Source organism: Eretmochelys imbricata, chromosome 7 (assembly GCF_965152235.1).
Source record: "Eretmochelys imbricata isolate rEreImb1 chromosome 7, rEreImb1.hap1, whole genome shotgun sequence".
Lineage (NCBI taxonomy): Eukaryota > Metazoa > Chordata > Testudines > Cheloniidae > Eretmochelys > Eretmochelys imbricata.
The window spans coordinates 111,230,789-111,244,041 of record NC_135578.1 but is presented as its reverse complement, the minus strand read 5'-3'; the positions used below and the strand labels follow the sequence as shown (position 1 = coordinate 111,244,041).

Sequence of the window (13,253 nt, the reverse complement as noted above, 5' to 3'; positions counted from 1 at the left end):
TGCTATTGACAACCAGAAACCCATAAGATTCTCCTTAAGAAATGCTACAGGACCATGCTATCCTTCCAGCCAGCATTTTTATTATTGTTATAAAGGAGAAAAAACCACCCTTGCTCTACATGGCCAAATGTAATAGAAGATGGTTTCACAGACACTCAGAATTTTGTTTCAACAGAGGCCCATTACCTTTTATGCCATCATTCACGCAGCCATCAGTTTTATTTTCAAAGTATCCTCCATCCCAATGGATTTCTCGGATATCCCTGCAGGACATACGCGTTCTTCCAGTCGGTAAGCAGAACAGCCCAAGAATGGGTGAGCTGCAAAAATGAACAACTCTACTTTCACGTGCACACATCACACACAGAGTCAGGTGCTAGGGAGTCTCTGCTCTCCCAGTGCCTGACTGGGATCAGGACTTGGGGAGAACAAAGCTCCAACAGCAATAAAGCAATGCCAGCTGGTGGAGAGCAGGCATGTGGCAGGATAGATATAGATAGAGCCTGGCTCCCACGCTGCACCAATGGTGAAATCCTGGGTATCCGATGATTCCACTGGTAGAAGTGAAACCGCCAGCGTCTCCTATGCTACACTTTCCAGTGGGGGGTTACGGCTCGCATAAGTTTTGCGCAAATCTCAGGTTGAAAAAAAGGCAGTGTTTGAAATGGAAGAGTTCAGACCATCACCACCTGGAAGTTAAGTGCACCCTTCATTGTTATGGGTAAAGAGTTAGTTTGTTTCATCCTCTGATGGTTAAGCATAAATAATCAGAAAATAAACTGATATCAGAAACAGGACACTGAAACGCAGTGGGGTTCAATAGCGTGGTAAGAGAATGGTCAAGGCTTTTGCAGCCTCAGGGCCACCTCTTCAGCCTTAGTCTTGCAAGAGTTAGGATGAAAAGAAAAATATTCCACATTACCCAGACGCTCTTATTTTACCCTAGGGAATCTGCTTCCCATGTCCCAGAGAAGGCTGCCCAATGATGGGTCACTATGCTGATCAATATCCAGCTAAACTGGAGAAAATAAACCAAAAATATTTTTTAAACACAGGAGCACACCCACCCTTTACTAGTAAGTGTAGAAGGGTAATTATTTAGCCAAATGGATGGGGAGGGGGGAGAAGAGGTGGGGGTTTGAAATGAGATGATCTAAAGCTGTAATTCTCTGTGCTGTTATAAACCTTTGATAAGCTGAATGGTGGTGGTTTTCCATGTCTCTCTACTATCATAGAATTATAGAATATCAGAGTTGGAAGGGACCTCTGACAACCAAGGAAAAACACTAAACTGTTTACCAAAGTCCATTCTTGCTGAGACTCTTGAGCTGCCTGTTCTTCAAATGAGAACAGTAAAAGTACACTTAAAAAGAGAACTGTCACTGTTTGCAGTCTGTAAGGAACCTAAACAATGCCAGCAATCTACTTTTATTTGGCTTTTGTTATGTAGGTTGGAGCCACAAAATATCTATCAAGCTGTCTGGCACGAAGAAAGTGAGGGGGGAACTAAACATAGTTTTCCATGGCACAGACAGGTTCACAAAGCAGTACCAAATTATCTGGTAAGTTCAATGGCACAAGACTAGGCTTTGTAGTGTGTCTATATTTCATTCACACCTCTGTTTGCAAGTAGGATGAAAAGATAGCAAGAAAAATGGGGACGGGGATGGGGGGTAATAGGTGCTTATATAAGAAAAAGCCCCCAAAATTGGGACTGTCCTTATAAAATGGGGACATCTGGTCACTCTACCGGTGCCCCCGGCAACTGCCCTGCTTACTACCCTCTAACAGCAGCCCCGGCTTTTATATGCAGAAAACCAGTTGTGGCACAGCTGGGCTGTGAAGTTTTTAGAACATGGGAGGGGGCTCAGAAAGAAAACGGTTGAGAACCCCTGCCCCTGACCATATCAGATAGTGTCCTCTCCTCTCCTATTTGCAGTGGACTCCTTCATCAAGGTAACATTTATACAAAGTACGTCGATGTTGAAATTAACCCTAGAAATATTACGAAGATTGAATTTCTCTGGAATAAGAATATATTTACTCTGCTTTGGGCCCAACTGGGAGCAGAAATGGTCCACATAATCAATGAAGAAGATGGACATGTGTAAGTACACTTGTCTTACACTACATTTTATTCATTTATAAAAAGAGCCAAATTTGACATTACAGTTTGCTCCTAAAGGGTGATATCCTCCCCTACGCAAAGAACTAGCATACAAGGGCAAGGCCCACTTCAGTCCCATTTAAACCCTCCAAACAGAGCTTAAATGGGAGTTCAAGGGTGCCCAGGCATTAGGCTGGCTTTCTGCATGGAGATAGATTTCATCCAAAAAGCAATTTTAACTCCATGCAGTGAAGTACAGTAGCTCTGGAGACTGTGTGTGGGGTTGATTGATTTCAGTCATTCGTCATTGCTGTGTATTCAAGTTGATCAGGGGGAGTGATGATTCTGTTTGATCTAGTGTATTTTTAGACTGGGAGGGTGCAGACTTTGTAGCTTTTGTAAACTGAGCTGATTGCACACACCAGGGGCTTCTTGCATCCCTCCATTCTCCCCCACAAGCTCCGATCTCCCTCCATTTCATTTACTCAGTGCAGCTCCTCCCTACCACTTGCCCCATGCCAGGGGCTGGGTAGCTCACATTCCCCTCTCTGCCACATACCAGTGTCTCTTTGCATCCCCGCTCATTTCCCCGCATTCCAGGGTCTCTGTGCACCCCCCATCCCTGGGTCCTGCATCTCCTCCCTCCATGCCAGGATCTCTGTGCACCCCCTTTCTCCTCCCACCCCAAGCCCTCCCTGTAAGGCTCTCTTATTTCTTTTGGAGCCCAGGCTAGATGAAGTGAGCTGTAGCTCAAGAAAGCTTAAGCTCAAATAAATTGGTTAGTCTCTAAGGTGCCACTAGTACTCTTGTTCTTTTTGTAAGTTAAGCTTTTGCCTCTGATATATCCAGGCAGCAGCAGCAGAGGGTGGCAGTGAGATTCTTCTGCATGAAGCACCAGGCAGTCTTGGAGCCCTGATTTTCCATTGAATCAGGCTTTTCTGGTGCTCGTATTTGCAGCAAAATCAACAGAGTTGTGCCTACTGATGCCTGGAACACTCCCTGAATTTTTGGACTTTGTCAGACATGGGGTTTCAGTGAGATCATGTTACAGGCAGACAGGAAAATGCCAGAAAGCTGAGTGTTAGATTTCACCTGGCTTGGCCAAAAAAATGGACAAGGGCACCCAGAGCATTAAAGGATATTCCTTTATTACACTCTGTATAAATACTTGTTAAATAATTTTTATTTTATTTTTAAAAAGAACCCTGAGGTTACCATTTCTATGACATGACTTTCCACAAGTACCACCCTACAGGCAGCATTTCAAGTGTCCGTCAGCCAGTTAGTGCAGATCACGCCCAAAGGTGTCATTTTCTCGGAAGGTATTTCCAGGAGTCACATCAGGGAAACAAACTTGTACCATGTTTTTTGTTCAAAGAAATAAGTCAGAACATCAACATAGACTTATTCGTGGGTATATACAGGCTCCCCCGTGTTTGGAAGTACTCAGATAAATCCATTTCTAACAAGATCATCATACAATGTGGCTCTGAATATGCAAAGCCTGTGTTCAACAAAAGTGAAGATAGCACTGCACACTGATGGAAATATATAGTGTTCCATCAGTTCTTGTCACCCCTTTATACTAGTTGGCTGAATTATTGTTATGTAAGTGGAGTACTCCCTCCTCCCAGAAGAGTAGGATCTTGGCTGGCAGCATCAGATGAGCCAATAAATGTAATCAATGTTCCTACACACCTTTGGAAAAAACATTTGTAGTGAAATATTGACTCAAGTTGTTTCTTTCCCCCCAGGTCTACATATTGTGGCAATGGAAACGTGAAATATGGAATTCCACAATTACTTACACCTTGCTAAATTAAATCCCTTCAACTATAGCTGCTGTGTTATCTGTCCTCTCTCTGAGGTTGTTTTCACACACAGCTATTGATAGAAAATAATTCTTAAATAGGTAGTTTTCTTTGTTTTCTCAACTCTGTGCAAACACATTAATGGGTTTTTCAAGCAAGAAGTCATTGTTTTAAGTTTATCCTAGTCCATCTCCCTTGTAAGAGACAGGAGCCACGGGACTACATATGTAGGTGCACTGATAAACATTGTAATATTGACACAATCTTTTCAAACAGAATCTCACAGACAAATACAAATGTTTTCCACTGTGTTGCGTTTGCAAGATTCTCTCTCTTTAATGTGTTTAGGTGGCAAAAAATCTCAAAATAGCCCTAAACATATGCCGGGAGTACATGCAGAAAACCCCTATGCAGTTTACCTTGCTGTTTGAATGCATTAAAATACATCATTACACTTAACATACAAAACATGTATAAGGTAAGAATAGACCCACACAAAAACAAGTCACCATTTCAGTGAAAGTCAGAACTACGCATTATACACTGCAATCTCACAGGTTTCAGAGTAGCAGCCGTGTTAGTCTGTATTCACAAAAAGAAAAGGAGTACTAGTGGCAACTTACAGACTAATGAATTTATTTGAGCATAAATTGGTTAGTCTCTAAGGTGCCACTAGTACTCCTTTTCTTTTTGCAATCTCACACAAATACTTCGCAAAGTAAAATATTCCCCACTTATGGAGAAACGACGGAACTAAGCTGTAGCATTAAGCCGCAGCTCTACAATAAGGGTAGTACAGAGATGCACCAGCCTCATAGAAGTTTCTGGAGACACTCTGGTCTCTGCCAAGTTCCTGATGGCACAGCCACTGCGCTGCTCTTAAATGGCCTGGCTAGCCCAGCTAGCGATTGTGGAGAAGAAGCAGGGCCATGACCCTGACTCCTCCCCACTCCATTTGCAGAGGCTTATACCACGGTGGCACTAACCCTGTGAAGTCCTGATGGCAAAACCTGCCACCACACCAAGCTTCTACACAATGAAGCAGGTTGGGTGTGCAAGAGGAGGAGAACTCTATGTGTGCGCTCTTCATCCCTTGCACACCAGAGCAAGGGCCCAGAATTCTGCCCCTGATTTGCATTTAAATAAGAATAATTCTTTTAGCCACGTGCCTCCAAAAAAGCTGATGAGATACTGCCAAACTTGTCTAACTGTGACAGACGTGGCAATTATTGCAAATCCTGGACAACCCTCACTGAATTAAATTAAACCCTACCGAAGAAAGTTTAAGTGTCTTAGGAGTTCATTATATTAAAAATGCAAAGGTTTCTCTATTATGGTGGGATTGTATGTAACAGGTTTTCCTGTAGTTGTTCATGAGCATTTGGGGCCACACCAGTACTGTGAGAATACAACCCTCAGAAGACAGACAGACAGCAATTTGAATGAAGGAGGGACACATGACTAATTTAAACCCTATAAGAGCTTCAAATGGCTATTTTAAAATAATGGGCCGGATGAGAAGGAACTTTTGGGATAAACAAAGTTAAGGAGGTTCACTAGGAAATACCTGGGCAGGGGGAATGCAAATTCCACACCTCCAGACCCAACCTTTGAAACTTCCCCCTCAGGAGGGAACCTGCTCATCACCTCGTACATCAAGATAAGATTAGAGGCCCAACTGTATAAATGAAGGACTCACAGGTCTGAGCCAACGCGGTTACGAACCCTGTAACCATAGAAAAAACCCCTTGGTGGGGTTTGTTCACTGGCCAGAACCCTAGTTGGAGCTGGGGTGATCTCTGATTGGCTTATTAGCAAGCACATAGGTTCTGTTGTTACTTTTAATAAGTTTTCTCCGTAAGGATAAATGCACTTGCTGAGAAAGAGTTTTGCGATTACTTAACTGTGGGCAATGACACTGTTTGCAGCCTCTGAGGAAAGGCAAAGCAGGCCTGCTGAGGCAATCTGATTTGCCATTCCCAGTGTAGGCAGGGAACTGTACAGCCTGGGAACTGCTCAGTCAGGAGGGGGAGAGATGTGTGTGTCTCTGCCCAAGAAAAGTGATGGCGGCGGAGCCCGAAGCCTAAGAGTGCGGTCAGCCCTTGCTGGCCCATAAAGGACGAATACAAGTGCAGTTGCCCCAAACTGTGACAGTTACTACATTACCCTTATCCCCTATTCCTGGGTAACCAAGCACTAGAGGGGGGCTCCAGGGTTATCCTGTGGTTGTTCATGAGCATTTGGGGCCACACCAGGACCCTGAAAATATAACACTTTGAAAAAAAAAACAGAGACAGAAATGTGAATGAAACCCTAGTACACCAAGAATTTGTGCTAGAACAATCTACCCGAGAAGCTACGAAAGCCTAGGGCAAAGGACTCTCAAAGGGGCAACCCCAAAGGGCGCTCTAAATACATCACAACCTTTCCATCAAAGCTACTACGGAACCCCAAGGTACAATCAGTGCAGGACAGGTGCATACGGCACACCGGCTCCCCCACCACCCTCCTGCCTGCCACAGTACAGAACCAGAGACCGAGGCACCCTCTTACCTTGGGCCATGTGTCCCTGCTGCTCAGTATCTCCGAAGGATCCAGGGGGCACAGCACAAGCCAGCAGCATCTGCCTCCTGCTGGGGGACACCATTTTGGAATGATGGGAGCATAGGCTTGGCCAGTGGTGCAGATTTATAGCCTCACACAGCACCACACGGTGGCAGGAATGCAGTACTACAGCATCCCCCTGCCATGGGCAGGAAGTTTCAAATACAGGCTGATGGGGGTTGAGTTTCTCTATTTCTGCCTTTTTTTCTTGCCATGTATCTTCATGGGTGGATGGTGTTAGTATTCCCTGGCTTGCTGCTAGGCAGTGGGGGCTGAAGCACTCACTCTCTCTCTCACACACACACATACAGCTATTAAAACATGTGAAAGTGGAGGAAACTGACAGGCTATAGCCATAAGGAGGTGGAACCAGGAGCCCACAAAGTGGGTCTCCAGGACCTAAGGAAGGCAGCAGAAGCAGCTAAGCAAAAACTGGGTGTCTCGCAAGGGGTTATTATTACCTGAGCTTGCAAATGGGGGATGGTGCAGTTTAGTCAATCCGCTTTAACTGGTACTTTATTAAAAACATACCTTTAAAATATCAAAAATAGCAATTTGAGCTTTTTTTCAAGCAGCAACCATCTGGTCTGTAGCAGGAATGTTTCCTAGGTCTTTGGTGCAGGGAGTCTGCATTGTGTCAGAATTGCCATGACCTGTGATCCTTAGGATAGCCACAGCATAGTAATAATATAAGTAATTCCTAATACCTGCCATGTTCACCTTATGTCCCATGCAGCCTTCTATGTGTGCCTCCTGGCTGCAGACACCCTCAGGCCTGTATTGGAGTGTTGATGCCATGCATGCCTTAGAATATACACAGCCATAGGCAACAAGATTGCAAATTTCTCTATTTGAATCCACTGCTGTGTTGTGCTTGGTTACCAGACTGTTACTTATTTTGTTCAGACCATATCAGTAAGGCACAGATATCCATCTGAACACAAACACCATTTTAGAACCCAGAATCAACAATAAGTGTCACAGGTGTTCCTGCAAAATTCATTTTAAAATGTAAAGAAATTGCCAGGAAAAGCATCTGGTTAAGCTGAGGTCAAAGTTGTGACCACTCATATTTTCCAGGAAGCGCAGAAACACTGACCTATACAGATGGCCCTCTCTCAGTATTGCCAATACTTGTGATTTTATGATATTTGTTGACTTTCTTAGAACTCAGCTGCTAAAATCCAGTTATTACTTGAGAATCAAACCTCTCATTTTTTCTTTAAAAGTAAATTTCTAGACATCATGATTGCAGAGAAAAGTTTGAAAATATGAAGGCTAAACATTCCAATACTAAAAAGCAAATAAAAAACCCAAGATTCATTTTAAATATTTATTATTTAATTTTCAGATTTTCTACCTCTTGATATTTAAGCCAATCGGATGGGCCTGATTCGTTAACTCTTCAGGTTGGCAATACCGCTCGGTAGCCCAATGTTACATGAAAAACTACACAACATTCTAACTTCCTAATCGCACAAAACTGAACACCCTTGCCCCACCCCTTCTCCAAGGCCCCACCCTGCTCACTCCATACCTCCTCCCCTGTCATTCGCTCTCCCCCATCCTCACTCCTTCGCTCATTTTCACCAGGCTGGGGGGAGGGGTGGTTCCTTTTCGACCAGGTGTTCGACTGGTTGAAAACAGGACACCTGGCAATCCTATGGCTCAGGGCCTTGTGGTGCACCCCCCTTATTTAAGACTGTTTTTTAGGCCCCAGTCCTTCAAACACTTGTTCATGTGCTTAACTTTACAAACATCAGTTCTCCCATTGAAAAAATGTGACTAGTCCTGTCTCTCTAATGACTAAACTATCAAGCCATCCAGCTATTTCTATGGCCTGCATCACTATATAACATCTGAGCTCCCATGCGTAAAGTAGTGTGCATAAAGGTTTGCAGGACCATGGTCTCAGTACTGCAACACCAGGGGTTGAGACACTTCATGGGAATGTTTATTTCCTAGGTGCCTGGGGTACATTAGATCATCTAGTTTGAACTCCTGTATAACACAGACCTTATACTTTCACCCCGTTACTGCTGAACTGATCCCAAAAACTTAAATCTTCCAGAAAGGCATCCAACTTTGGAAAAATATTTATAATAGCCGTAACTAGTATTTTAAAAACAAACAAACTTGGACAAATTGCTATTGGGCATAGGCTTTTAAAAACGTGTTTGTACACGTTTTAAATTAACACGGTTTCTTTAAGATTGTCACAAGAGTGATCAGCTTGTAGCGGTTAGAGTTCAAGTCAGTGGAGCTTTTTTAAGCGAAGTCAATAACCTGCTAAAATACACAGTATAAATCCCAAACATATTAATCCTTTACTTGCTCCCATCATTTTCTTACCCCTGGTAAATGACCTGCAAGCATTTAGTTATTTACAGCTAATGTCTATTAGATAGCAATCAAAATGATGCATTTCAAACCTTTTGGAATTGATGGGAGTAAAAATGTAAGTAAAGTGCTTTTAAAAAAAAATAAACCCAGTACCCCTAAACTAAAGTCCATTAACAAAGGCCGTACAAAATCACCACACTGTTAGACCAGCCCTCAGTCTCAAGGCCCACATTCAGGAGTGCTATAAATCAGAGTTGAACAGGAGTGCAAAGGAAAGCATAACAATGCAGACGTAGTTCCTGTGGTAGGTGCTAAAGCGTGGAACCCTCTCACATCCATTTCAGTTCACCGTGGCCCTCCCCCACACAATCTTTCCCACTTTTGAACAACGTGAACAGCATCGTTAGAACATATCTTCCTTTTTAAATTCTGATTCTGGCTGGTCCTGCATTTGTTCCCTTCTTCCTCAAAAATTTCCCGTAGTTCCCTACTGCTATTTTTAGGTCTCCTCGACATTGATTCGATTTCTCTGACTTTTTTTAGAGGATGATGGTCTTTTTTTTTTTTTTTTTTTATGTTTCTTGAATTGTCGTTCTACTCTGGAAATCCACTCTGTCACCACAGTTCCTTCTACTCCCTGAGTATATGAAAAATCAGATCCGCTGACAATAATGACAAAAATATACTTTTACAACTTTTTTTATTCCTGTTAGCTCTGCAGAACTACAAGGTGATGGGAGTGTGAGCTGGAGTCTGTTCTGGCTCATGCATCAGTAGCAGACTGGTTAGCTAAGACTTTTTACACTAAGAGTGCTTTGCCAGTATAGCTATGGTGGTGTACTGTACTGGAAAAGCACTCCTAGTATGGACACAGTTTATACCAATAAAACTTCCCTACCAAGAAAAATAAGCTATAATGACAAAAGTGCAGCATTGAGGGTATAACTGTGTCTACACTAGATTCACAACACTAGGATCTTCACACCTCTCACAGACATAGTTATGTTGGCAAAACACTGGAGTGTAGACCTGGCCTTAGACAATCACACCTCTTAACTTTACACACAGGAATAGTCCTAGTGAAGTCAAGGGAACTGCTCACACGCTTAAATGTAAGCATATATAAGTCTTTGCAGATCAGAATAAGTTTCAAGACAGGGGGACTGAAAAGGAGTAACAGAGGGCAGAATCTGAAGGCAATGAGATTGCTCAGGTGTTAAGAGCAAAATTTAAAAACAAAATGTGGTTATACAGGTAAAAACAAAAGGCAGAATTTGGCCTGAAGAATCTGTATTACTGATGATGAGGTAAGAAAAACTGTAGCATGGCTCAGAGCCCAGAGTGGGCTTCTCGAGCTCTTGGTTAGGAGTAGTACCAGAGTTTAACTTGTTCTTTGAGGTTGCAGACCACCCCAAGTGCCTGGGCAGATGTTTATGAGCTATGTAAATAAAATTATTTTTTCTCATTGTTATTTTCATGAGCACTAAGTTCTCCCCAAGATTATTCTACAAGCAGAACATTAAAATAAACTTGTAGTGACCCATAGTGTCTTGACGAGAATGAACTGAGACTACTGCTGCATCTAAACACATTAGCCCAAATCCTCAGCCAAGCCACACTTATATTCAAACCAGTTTGGGGTAAGGGAGGCAGGATAAGAAGAGTCTAAAGCTACCTTTACCCTGTCTCAAGAACCAAAACAGTTCCCAATGTAACTTAGAGCCACCTCGGAGCTGTTTTAATTTGAGCCAGCTAAAGTGGTCTCATAGGGACAACTCCTCCAACCAAAGCTCATCCAGATTCCATTGTATTCCAGCCCTCAAAACACCTCCTGCATGGAGGGTGGATGATCAGCTTGAACCTGCCTGAACACGGGCCAACTAGATTAGGCCAGTAACTCCATTTGCTAATGAGTATTTTTATGATTATTCAGAATCATAGAATCATAGAATCATAGAATCATAGAATATCAGGGTTGGAAGGGACCCCTGAAGGTCATCTAGTCCAACCCCCTGCTTGAAGCAGGACCAATTCCCAGTTAAATCATCCCAGCCAGGGCTTTGTCAAGCCTGACCTTAAAAACTTCCAAGGAAGGAGATTCCACCACCTCCCTAGGCAACGCATTCCAGTGTTTCACCACCCTCTTAGTGAAAAAGTTTTTCCTAATATCCAATCTAAACCTCCCCCACTGCAACTTGAGACCATTACTCCTCGTTCTGTCATCTGCTACCATTGAGAACAGTCTAGAGCCATCCTCTTTGGAACCCCCTTTCAGGTAGTTGAAAGCAGCTATCAAATCCCCCCTCATTCTTCTCTTCTGCAGGCTAAACAATCCCAGCTCCCTCAGCCTCTCCTCATAAGTCATGTGTTCTAGACCCCTAATCATTTTTGTTGCCCTTCGCTGGACTCTCTCCAATTTATCCACATCCTTCTTGTAGTGTGGGGCCCAAAACTGGACACAGTACTCCAGATGAGGCCTCACCAATGTCGAATAGAGGGGGACGATCACGTCCCTCGATCTGCTCGCTATGCCCCTACGTATACATCCCAAAATGCCATTGGCCTTCTTGGCAACAAGGGAATGGGAGAATCAAATCAATTAAAATAAGAATCAAGCCGCATGTTCTCTCACTGATTCATAAAATGGATGGGAGGGGCTATCGCTCTCTCTTATCATTCATGTGACCATTTAATAGGGACTTGCACAAGTCCCAACAGCTCTCCTCATCTGAAACCTCTCCCTTACCACCCATATGCTCCTACTTACAGGGTGTGGTATTAGTCAGAGTTAGACTGCCAGAATCAAACCTTGAATGAAGTCCAAATGTCATTAAAAAACCCACCTCTCGCTTCTGTGGTTGTTGTCAGCTTGATACGTATGTGCACAGCTGGTGTCCTTTCATTCCTTCTCACAGGTAGAGACTGGGGGATATCAGCTCCTGGAAGGACAGATAGCTCTAAGAATACACCTCATGGGCATAAAGAGGCCGGTAAACCCTTCTTGCCCAATTCAACCTGCTCCAGAGGACCAGCACAAGATCTACGCACTTCTTGAGCCCACTTCAGACTCTCCTGTTGTAACACAGAGAGCTAGTTTAACAATATTTTATTTATCAGGAATGCAAGAAACCTACAGGTCTACACCCTGTAAGATATTAGCTTACATAATTAGCATGAGGCTGTGGGGTCTCTGAGCCTTAGCATGCCTGGCTAGCTCAGTCAGTAGAGCATGGAGTGTGAGTATTGTGGGTTGGGTTTCCCAACCAGACATTGAACTTCATGACCGGAAATGATAACAGGTAACCACAGGCAATCAAACTTCTACCAGCCTAGGATATTTAAAGATAGGAACATCTGAGCAATACTATAAGATGTGAGTGAGACTCAAGTGGTGCAGAAGCCTCGTGCTGGCACTTTGCACAAGTGTGAATGTCACTTCCTGAAACGTATGTCCTTTACAGACAGAACTGTAAATTCCTCAGCAATGATACAAACCCTCCAGATCACAACAGCTGCAAGGCAATACAAGGAGAGGGATTTATTTTTAATAACAATGACACCAAAATTAGCAGTTAAACATGCTGTGTGCTATTTATCATGGCTATATACCAACTGAATGGAGCAGGGTATTATTTGATTTAACCAGAGCTAAATCTCAATTCTGGTGTATGCAGCCAGACCACTAGAGATGAGCAAGCGAAGACAGATGGAGTTAAAAGTTTTAATTTGCATTCAAGGATGAAGCAGGCATAGGCTTATGTGGTATTATTATTAATACTATTACCATGGCTCAGCTAGTATGTAAAATACCAGCATTCTAAGGGCATATCTACACTAGAAAGTTTGGCAAACAGAACTTTTGTCAGTTTACAGTTCCTGCACACCATCTGGGGCTCAGTGCCTTGTGGATCTTTTCCCCCATTGCATTGTGGGATGCCAGGAATGAGTTTGGGGAATTATGGGAGTTTGGGGTCGTATTCCCACAATCTCCTTTCCAATATCCCACATGTTTTTGCCATCCCATAAATGTTGTGCCATTTTTAAAAATTCACAAGTTCTTCACTCCACTTTTTCTCTCTGCCACTTCACTGTCAGAAACATGGATCCTGCATAGATCAGAGTCCTCGTGTCTGTTTTAGAGATAGGTCACACAATTTTTCTGTATTTCCATAACTTCAGCGACTACTTCTACAGCAGCAGCTGGAGGTGCGATAAGGATGAGATGGGGCATGTTGAGGAGGATGAATGGGTGATGCAGACATTGCCTAAAAACCTCAGGGTTCTACAGCATTCATTGACCAGCTGCATGAGGTCTCTCCATTAATGAAGCAAACCACAATATAGGCCTGATCTGGTAATCCATTCTAAAGTCCCTTCAATAGGTGTTT

General features: G+C 43.2%; 1 protein-coding gene across 1 annotated transcript in view; it reads left to right on the top strand.

Annotated features, from left to right (window-relative positions):
* Nucleotides 1–4,349, top strand: part of LOC144268218 (pancreatic triacylglycerol lipase-like) — a 33,311-nt gene extending 28,962 nt beyond the window's left edge. Inside the window, exon 9 of the mRNA XM_077822867.1 lies at nt 4,267–4,349. Within this exon, the coding sequence (XP_077678993.1) occupies nt 4,267–4,349 (83 nt within the window). The remainder of the gene's footprint in view (nt 1–4,266) is intronic.
* Nucleotides 4,350–13,253: the final 8,904 nt, after the last annotated feature.